The 9,719-nt window shown below is 45.4% G+C and overlaps 1 protein-coding gene across 5 annotated transcripts in view; it reads left to right on the forward strand.

Annotated features, from left to right (window-relative positions):
• Positions 1-9,479, forward strand: part of MAPRE2 (microtubule-associated protein, RP/EB family, member 2) — a 187,018-nt gene extending 177,539 nt beyond the window's left edge. For all 5 annotated transcript variants that reach the window (XM_011974415.1, XM_011974414.1, XM_011974413.1 and 2 more), the window contains one exon: positions 6,314-9,479. In XM_011974415.1, coding sequence (XP_011829805.1) covers positions 6,314-6,388 — 75 coding nt within the window. In that variant the 3' untranslated portion in view covers positions 6,389-9,479. The remainder of the gene's footprint in view (positions 1-6,313) is intronic.
• Positions 9,480-9,719: the final 240 nt, after the last annotated feature.

The raw sequence follows: 9,719 nt of genomic DNA on the forward strand, positions 1-9,719 counted from the left end.
AAAAAAAGAAGAACTAACACTGTAAGGCCTCACCATTCATTAAGACTGAATAATAAGTTTAGCATACACCTCTTCTTCTGAGGCACCTGGGTTGGGGTTTGAGGTAGAAGGGCCTAGGGCTTGATGTGTATTAGCTTATTAGCTCCTGTAATTCTCTAGAGAACCCTGTTGGGATTGTTAGCTATTGTTGTCATCCCATTGTACAGATGAGGGAAACTAAGGCAACAGAGAGGTTGAGTAATTTTCCCAAGTCTATTCCGTTATTCCAGAATAATTCTATTCCAGAATAATTTCCATTTGAACCCTGAAATCTGAATCCTGAGTTTATGTTCTCCCTTCTCCAAGTCTGAGCCACCTTTTAAATGGTATTATGACAGTAGTAATGGCTAATACCGATTGAGCATTTAGTATGTGCTAGGGATTGTATTCATGTCCTACATAGATTTCTGATCTTAACCACATCCCTGTGAGGTGAGTAGTTACTTATCTACATTTTATAGTTGAAATTACTTACCCAATGGCCCATGGTTAATAAGCTCCAGCACTAGGATTTGAACCCAGACTTATCTAACTCAGAGGCTAAAATCATAAGGACTATGTTACCTCCCTCGCCGAGTATTGGTTACCATGGAGCAGGGAGGAAATGAACATAGTACCAATTGGGGAAAGCCTCAACATTGACTGTCTACTTGACAGTCTTCAGTTGAACACACGGAAAGTTTCCAAATTTTTACCTGGGTTTTCTCTAAATAACTCCCCTTATCTCGTTTTATTGATTTGCACTTTCAAAAGCCTAGTTGTGGCCTCTTTTTCTGGGCATTCATCTGATTTTAAATCAGCATCCATGAAGAACTTCAGTTTTCTTCTAGCCAGTTTGTAACTTTTTTAAACCCACTTTGTTGTATCTCTGGCACTGCGCCGACATCATCAAATAGATTTAAGGGAAGGAAGAGAGAGGGAAAGAGACAGGCATTGCCCTGTAAGTATATGCTGGGGAGTACCCAAAATTCAAGAAGAGAATTACTCAGAGTAACCAGGCAGTTGAATCTGGCAGAGAAAACAGCCTTAACATAAATTGCATGTGTGGGTTACCAGAGCAAGATGTTCAAGTGCAGTTGCTGGCTTAATTTTTCTAGTTCCAGGATATTTCTATTGCAACTTTGTGTCTGTAAAACTCCAAAAGAGACACATCAGGCTATACTGAGTTTTCTACAGAGAGTAAGCCGTTTGATCTGGAATATGCCAGGTGTCCTTGTCTGGAATGTGACAAGACCCATTTTTTTAAACCTTGGTTTTTATGCAGAAAGAAAAGCAAGACTGCAGTGGGCCTGGACGCCGTGCTAGGTGCTTTCCATATCCTGTGCATGCCTGACTCTGCCAAGAGGTTCAGGAGCAGCTAGATACTCTCCTTTCTGCCCCCCAGCACTCCACCTCCCGCAGGTCCAAGAAATCATCTGAGATATCTTAAAGCCTCCAAGCATTTTCGTTTCTCCCTGAGAATATGGAATCTGGTTTCTCTGGAACCACGCAGAAACACATAGCCAGTCCTACTCTGGGGGAGTGTGCCTTCCTAAAGCTGTACCCTCGCCTACCTTCCCCTATGTCTATGGTCTGTAAAAGCATCAGTTTTGAAAAGAATGTGCTTAGCGGTTATGATGCCACCATACAGCACTGCCCCCATCTCTGGGAATCCTGCTTTTGCCCCACTGTGCTTTCCCCTGACATTGTGTCCTGTTTTCTGGCCAGCCCCACACTTGGGTGATGGATAGATTTGCACCCATGTGCAGGGATGATGTGCATGGATGATGTGCATAGCATCTGGGAGGAAGTGCCAGCACTTTGTTCATGATGCTGTTGGTACAGCTGTGTGTACAGAACTGAGATGGCACAGATGCCTGGTTGTCTGCCTTTCCCAGAGCCCTCCTACAGATAGAAGGCCAGGTTGTAGCACGTGCTGTTCAGCTGAACATAGATGGACATGCTTTGCTTTGACATTTGAGGTAGGAGGATTTGCTGGGGAGATCTCTTCCCCTGAGTGATTACTTAACACTTTTATTTGGTGATGATTGGCCTCTGATTCTTATATTTAAGCCATCCCAGAATACGATGTGTGGAAGATGTGAAAATCCAGGTGGGAGTTTTGAGTAGAAAATAACAGAGGTGGTTCAATTCCCAGTTGTAGAAACCTAATGGAAGTTTCCAGAGCAGATACTTATTCTCATTATGTTTTCCCCTGATACTTAGCTTGGAGCCACAGGAGTCTGGGCTGAGGCATTGGTTACCGGCTTCCTGTGGATTCTGTCAGCTGAAGGGCACCAGCTTATGAACAGTGACTTGTTTCCTGCAGGGACAGGCTATGCTTCTGTCACTGGAGGTCCTCTTGTTACTGGGCTAAGTGTTGGCTATAGAAAAGACCCAACCCCACCTCAGAGGAGCTCCCAGTCCCAGTAAGGGTGACAGACAGGGACATGACTAACTGGAATATGTGTCAGATGATGACAAATGTGATCATGGAGACATAAATAAACTTGTGTGGGGAGCAGATAAAAGCTGCCTGGAGGACCACACAGAGACTTCACAGCAGAGTTGGCATTTGTGTTGGATGTTACAGGGCGACTGGGAACATCAACAGCTATAGAGCTAAGGTAGGGAGAAACTGCATGAGCAAAGCAGAAAAGACAGCCCGGCAGCCACAGCTGGCATGGTAGCAGGAGACGGCTGCAGGGTGGTGCCTCCCACAGCTAGGAAGCCAGGAGCCGTTGGAGCTTCCTGATGGGCCTTCCTCTCTCCTTTGCCCCCATTTTCCTCCCACAGTGGCCAAGAGCCTTCTTCAATACCGTCTTCCAGTTTGCCTTTCTATCTAATGATTATAAGGAAACTAAAGAATGATAGTCTTCTTACAGTCACTCACAGCTAAACGGAAAGATGTGACTAGATCGATGTGCACATAGTAGAATTATTAAGTGATGCTCTGGTGCATTAGTCTCATATTTGGTATAGGTTTTGCCTGGCCTCCTACTTAGACATGGGTTTAAGTTCTTCATTCTTGTATGAGGCATAGAAAAAGATTGTTTTTTCCCGTGAGCCTGCAGTAGCATTGTGTGGGCTGTGAGCGCTCAGCTGTGATTTGTAACACCTCAGAATTACAGATGTGTTCTGCCAGACTCTCAGACTGCCTTAACTTGCACGCCAAGCATGAGCAATGTATTGATAAATTGGGAGCTTTGCTGGTATTTCCCAGTGAGAGCTGTCTGGGGTCCACAGTTCCTGCAGATGCATGACATCACAGAGGGGTCCTGTGACTGAGACTTAAGCTGGGTTTGCATGAGGAGCAGCTGCCCTGGGCATCTGGAAGCCTCAGAGCCATAGACAAGGCCAGCAAAACTGCCGTCTTGTTAGATGTGTTTGGAAAGGAGGCCTAGCCTAGTGGCTTCCTGGCCCTCTAGTTTGTTACAGGCTCAATGATTACTTGAATCTAGGTCTTTCAACTTTAACTCCATTAGCCCACAATAAACTCCTGGTTGTGACGTGAGCAAATGAGAATTTCTGCAAAATGTAAAACAGATCCTCATTTCTGAAATCTTTTCAGCAGTCTAACATGCACAGAAACAATTATATAAAGAAAAGCATACTTGAGACCAACTGAAGTTTGAGCAATACAATATGGAAGACACCACACTCACGTTCAAGAGTTAGGATGCCGAATAAAACAGCATACCTCACCGCGGGGGGCTCAGAGCCTGGCTGGAGAGACAGATGTGTAACCAGCCACCCAGCAGGAACACGCAGGACTGTGGTGCGCCCTCCCACTGAAGCAGAAACCGAGGATAGGAAGCTTGGGGAGGGAAGCCATTAACTCGGGGGTGCAGGCAGTGAGAGAGGCTTCAGGGAGGAGTGACTTTCTCGTAATTTAGAGGAGTATGTGGCAGGACAGACAGCTGGGAGTTCCCAGCCCACCATTCCTGTCAAACTCCCGTGAATGTTAGTTTCATTCTTCTCCCCTGGATGAGAGGAGAGCACTGGCTTAGGAAGGCCAGTCACTGTCTCTTGTCCTGCGCTGGTCCAGGAAGAAGTTCTCTCCTGCTCCCCTGAGCGTGTACGGCCACGCTGTCGGTGAGGCACTGACTCTGAGCTGAGAGGACCCGCCTCACATGTGCCAGGCAGAGGGCAAAGCATTGTGCAGAGGAAGTGCCAACAGCATAGCTGCTGTGATGCCTAGCGGTCTGGGGTCAATCCGGCAGAAGGGGAGTAAAGAGGGGATCAGGGCTCTGAGATCTCCCCGAGGTCAAAGAGCACCTGCAATTAAAGAATTCAGGAGTGCAAGGGTCAGGAAGACACATGATGTGATCAGAGAGAGCAAGAGGTTGGGCCTAACATTGCAGAGGTGGAGGCAGTTCTAGGTGGTGAACACAGGGTGGCCATGGGGTAGGGAGAGCTCACATTTGCTGAGTAAGGGGCCTGTCGGCACAGTAAGAGACAATGCCAGATTTTATCCCAAGTTTTCAACACAATGTCACTGTCTACTGTTGGTTGTCACAGAAACGGTTACTTTTTTTAAAAATTACTTGCACTTCTAGAATATATTCCAGAGTTTTCCCACTAAGAAATAATAACCACAGCTCACATTTCTGTTTACCATGTGCCAAACACTCTTCTAGGCACTTTACCTATTTTAACTCATTAACTCCTCTATTGGATTCGAGGAGTCCTTTGATTCATTGATTAATGAAATGCATTGAAAATGCTCCTACATGGATGCTCTTATCCCCAACTTTACAGATGAGGAAACTGGGCCCAGAGCAGTTAAGTTCTAGGCCCAAACCCACACAGCCTGTAAATAACAGAGCTGGGATGTGAACTTGAGTCCATGTTGTAACTTTAACATTCTACTTACTGGCTCTCAGAAAATAAGTGGCTTATGACCTTGGCTGATAGTCTGATAGTCTCAGTCATTCATTCTTGAATCCACTGCGATTTGTTCCTCTCAACACAACATGGATTGAGTCTTACATAAGAAAGATGTGGCACCAACAATCCTATCCCTGACTTCAGTAACCTCAGCATCCAGTGGATGGGGCCAAAAGGGTCAAGACAAGATTCCAAATCAGTGTCATAGCAGAGGAAGAAAACAAATGCTGCAGGAGAAGAAAGAAGCGCTGATCTGGAGAGATGATCATGCCATATTTGAATTGGCTAAAGATGGGTTTGTCCTAAGCTCCAGGGAAGAGGGGCCCGACAGACAGGGAAGGGCTTGGGCAGTTCAGTGCCCAGGAGTCAGCATGCCAGGTGTGGGAGGCATGTGCACTTCTGTATGTCCCAGCACATGCTCCAGACTGCATCACAGAAGCTGTGTGCCCTTACCGAGGGAACAGGGAACTCCTCTGATTAGCCATGCTCCGTCAGCTTGGGTGAAAAACAGCAAATATTTTGTGTGAGTTCAGAAAATGAATGAATGTACAGATATGGCTGACTGAAGCCAGCGCTCCCTGGAGTTGGTGTTCATGACGTGCTTTACTGGGTTAGGCAAAGGAATAAATAGGGCTGTTTATTTCTAAACAGTGGGAAGAGCAACTCACCTATCTGATTCTCAGTTAAGTCAAAAGGGCCCCAAGCAGTCTTAGTAGACGTCCCAAAGTCCTTGAGCCAAAGCTCCTGAGCTCCCTCGTTGGGAGGGGCCTCCTTGCCTGGGGCAACCCATGAAATGTGCCTGCTGTCCTTTCCTTAGCCTGGGAGCCTCTAACACTGCTGCTCTAGTGTCTAAGCCTACATCAGGTTAGTAACACAACAAAGGGTCGCCTTCAGGCAGACACTACGGAGCAAGAAGAATGACAGCGAGGGAGGGACTAGGAAATGGAGCAAAAGCCCACATCCCTATCCATTAGTGAGGAGCGACACCCCACCCCCAACATACCACAGAGGCCAGGGGTGCTGCTTTTATATTACAGCAGCTTAACTCATGGTTGTCATGATGCTCTAGGGTCACTGTTTGGTTTACTCTTTTACAAAGGTTAGGAAAGTATGCCATGTATTCTATGAAGATTTCCTTCGGAAACAAAATAGTTGGGTGCCTAAAGCCTGATGACTCTGCTTTCTAGAATGATGTGTTTTTTGATCGCATGGAGAAGCTAAGGCGTCCCTGCACGTGTATTGGCCACCAGAAGCTGGGAGACATTTGCATGGCGAGTTGTGTCTGACTAAGCCTGGTGCCCTCCACAGCCTTGAGACTCCATGCTGGCAGCGGCAGTGGGCTGGGACGCTGCAGGGCCCCATTCCCAGTCAATTGTCTCAGCTGACACTTCTCCCTTGCCCACAGGAGGGCCACACAGAAGAGCCGGAAGCAGAGGAGCAAGCCCACGAACAGCAGCCCCCACAGCAGGAAGAGTACTGACCCGCCCCGGCTGCTCTTGACACTTCCATTGTGCGTGGGAACGTTTCTTCTGGAGAATTGGAACATGTGTGGCCCCAAGCTCAACAGAAACCAGTTGTTCCCAGTCTGCCATTACCATCAACGCACTGTTGCATATGCCAGCCACTGCGCTTGGTTCCCATTTTCTTTGCCAAGGTGTATTAGCGGACGGCCCTCTGGCCGCCTACCCGAGAGATCATAGGGTCACATACATCCAACTTCACCACTTGGCTGCTTGAGATTGGTTCTGCTCTTTTCTTCATTTCTTTCCAGAACAACTCTTTCCCACCCCAACACCACTGCCACCACCCCTCTTTTTATCCTGGTGTGAAACAATGGTAATTTGATATATGGTATTTATATTGGCATTTTTCAACCCAGTGTCACTAGATGTCACACACATTTGTGGTGCTTTGATGTTTGCAAGTCTAACCTCTGAACATAAATTTGGTCAAATGATTGGAACAAAGGGAAACAGATACTTGATATGAAAGCCATAATGATGGTGACTTGTGTCATGGGGGAAAACATAAGGTCAGTTTCTCCCTCTACTCACAATACTAAAGGGAAAAAATGGATTCAAAGCTAGGATTTCAGGGCCCAGCAGTGTTCCTCCATCAGCATGTTAGACAACTACACAGTATGTTGTTAGTTCTGAAAGACATTCACTCAAGGAAAACACCATCTCAACTTTGCCCTGTCACCATGTCCTTTGCCCCCCATGTAGCCCATTTCCCAGGTTATGCTGTTTTGTTTCTCAGGGTCCTCTTTGGTGGGCAGCCACTCTCCCCGAGATGTTGCCATCAGATTTCTGCAGTCCAAAGAGGGTCTGGTTAGGTACAGGTCTTCCTGCCTCATTCCTCTTCCTCTTTGTGTAGGTTTCAGCCACAAAACTGTCATTCACTCTAGGGGATCCCTACTAACGGGTAACTTCAGGTGTGCAGCCCTGAGCTCCAAGGCCCTGCACCATGCCACACACGTGCTGTAAGGCTAGAAGTGAAGACCTTATTCATAGCATAACTGCAAGGGAGAGTCACGGTTCTGCAGCCTGGAGTAGACACTGGAATAACAGCACAGAAAAATCTATGACTCCAGTATCTTCTAGAATAAAGAATTTTCCCTCTTTAACACAAGGGCCCTTCTTGTCATTGACCTTAGCTAAACCATGGCAATTCATAAATAGAGGAAACATTAATGAATTAAAAGCATTCCTTATTTTTTTAACTAATATTTGCACATTTTCTTAGTCTCTTTCCAAGTCTTTGCCTCTTTTATTTCTTTATTTTTATTTTTTCCTTTGACAGATGGTATCCCTTCCTGGATCATTCATTTCACCTTGGTTTCTAACTTTAGGTTTACTTTCACTTGTTATTTGACTTAGCAGGTGCAACAAAAACAAGAAACAAATGTGCCCACCCCACTTCCCGCTTAACTGAAAAGCTTAAAATAAATTTCTGAATTATGTATCCTGAAGCTTTGAAATTTCTTTATTAATTGATGAAATATGAATTCTAAATTCTAGCATTGAAGCTTTTCACCAAAAGAAGTCTCTCCAAAATAAATCTTTTACAGCAAAGTGATATTTATTGAGTTATATGGAAAAGATGGCTTGTATTTTTGAGATTATTACAACACACTGTGCAGACTTGGACAGATGTTCTGTGGTGTTTGGTTTCCCTTTCTTCTCTCTCCTGCTCACTCTGCATTATAGCGGCAGCTTATTTCTCTAAGGCTGGACAGCCTGGCTCTCGGCAGTGACGTCCTCCCACACCTGGTCACAAGTAGTAGTGGCATGTGCTATACACAGCATCATGCTTAACAGCGTGTTGCCCTTCTGAGCCTGTTGTACTCAGTGATCTCTTTTAAAAAAAAAATAGCTCTTGTAAAAGGTCACAATAACTCTATGCAGCTGATACTGCAGTGGTTCCTAGGCCATTCTTCATCTGCTCTGGACATCTCAGTCATACCCAGTGCTCGGTGGATCATGACCAAACCCCTGTCATGTGGATGCACATGAATGGGTAGCAGGGAGTCAGGATCCTGCTTTCTCCAGCAACCCCTTACTGCTGTATAGCTTGCATAAGCCTCCCTGGTGACTCTTGCAGGAACCACTCCATTGTCCTCCAGCTCCCCAGCCTTCTCAGTTACCAACATGCTGGCCAGATCTCTTAGCCTGCAAAGAGAACTTTCCCCAGTCACTATAGTCCATTCTCCTTCCCGAAGGCTTGGGGCAGACCATTCGTTTATTTACAGAAGAGCTATACAGTCTTCTTTCTGGCCCCATCTTAAACGTCTTCTGCCGTGCTGCATCCCAGACGATGTCTCAGATGCTTTGGGGAATCTTTAACAGCTGAATTTGAGTCGGTCTTCTTAGGCTGCACCTCCAGCCTCTGCGCAGACCCCCACTCATTTCCCATGGATGGTGGGACCCCATCATTCTCTCATCTCGGCGTTCAGGGCACGCTTTCCTTGGCGGCCCCTGGTCACGTGTCATCAGGCTGGGCGGGAAGTGTCCCTGGGTGCGTGCTCCACTTCTCCCTCTCAGGAAGCCCAGTTTCATCCTTAGTCCCCTCTCATGCCCACTGTCGGCTGGTTATAGCACTTCCACTGCTGCTGTCAGATAGGAAGTGATCGAAGCAGGGGGCAAAGAGAAAGTCCATGTTTGTTCTAAGCAGAAAAGCAGGAAAAAAAAAAAAAAAAGAAAAACACCTGTTGACCTGAGAGAAGTAAATTCCAGAAGGGAACCAAGAACTCTTCCCTTCCCTGGTGAGTATTTCCATTATTCCGTTAAGGTTTAATATGCATTCAGATTACTTTTACTAAATAGTACACCATAAAGCTTTTGTTATATATTAAATGTAAACTGAAAGGAATGTAAACATATGTATTGTTAATTATAAATATAGATAAGTAATGACATAATAGATGAAAAAGTCTTATTCAGATGTATCACATTCATTTTACATTACCCACCTATTGTCGCATGGTAGAATAGTTTTTTGTCTCTGAATATGTGAATAACTTGACTTGCATTGATCTTTTTACATATTTAATAAAAAAGTATATGTTAAAATCTGCCTGGAGTTACAGATTCTTACATTTTTATGCTGAAGATTCCCTTTTCAGTCAGCATGCGAATAGCAATAGATTTGTGTGGATTTACACATCTACCCACATTTTATTATGATTGACACGGGGAGGTGTCTTTGTTCTTATTGATGGCAAATGTTGTTAACAGGAGTTACAGACTCATATTTGATCTCAAATGTAGCAGCTATAATACCTTTTAAAAACTTTGCCAAACAAAAAAAAG

This window comes from Mandrillus leucophaeus, unplaced genomic scaffold, assembly GCF_000951045.1.
Source record: "Mandrillus leucophaeus isolate KB7577 unplaced genomic scaffold, Mleu.le_1.0 Scaffold145, whole genome shotgun sequence".
Lineage (NCBI taxonomy): Eukaryota > Metazoa > Chordata > Mammalia > Primates > Cercopithecidae > Mandrillus > Mandrillus leucophaeus.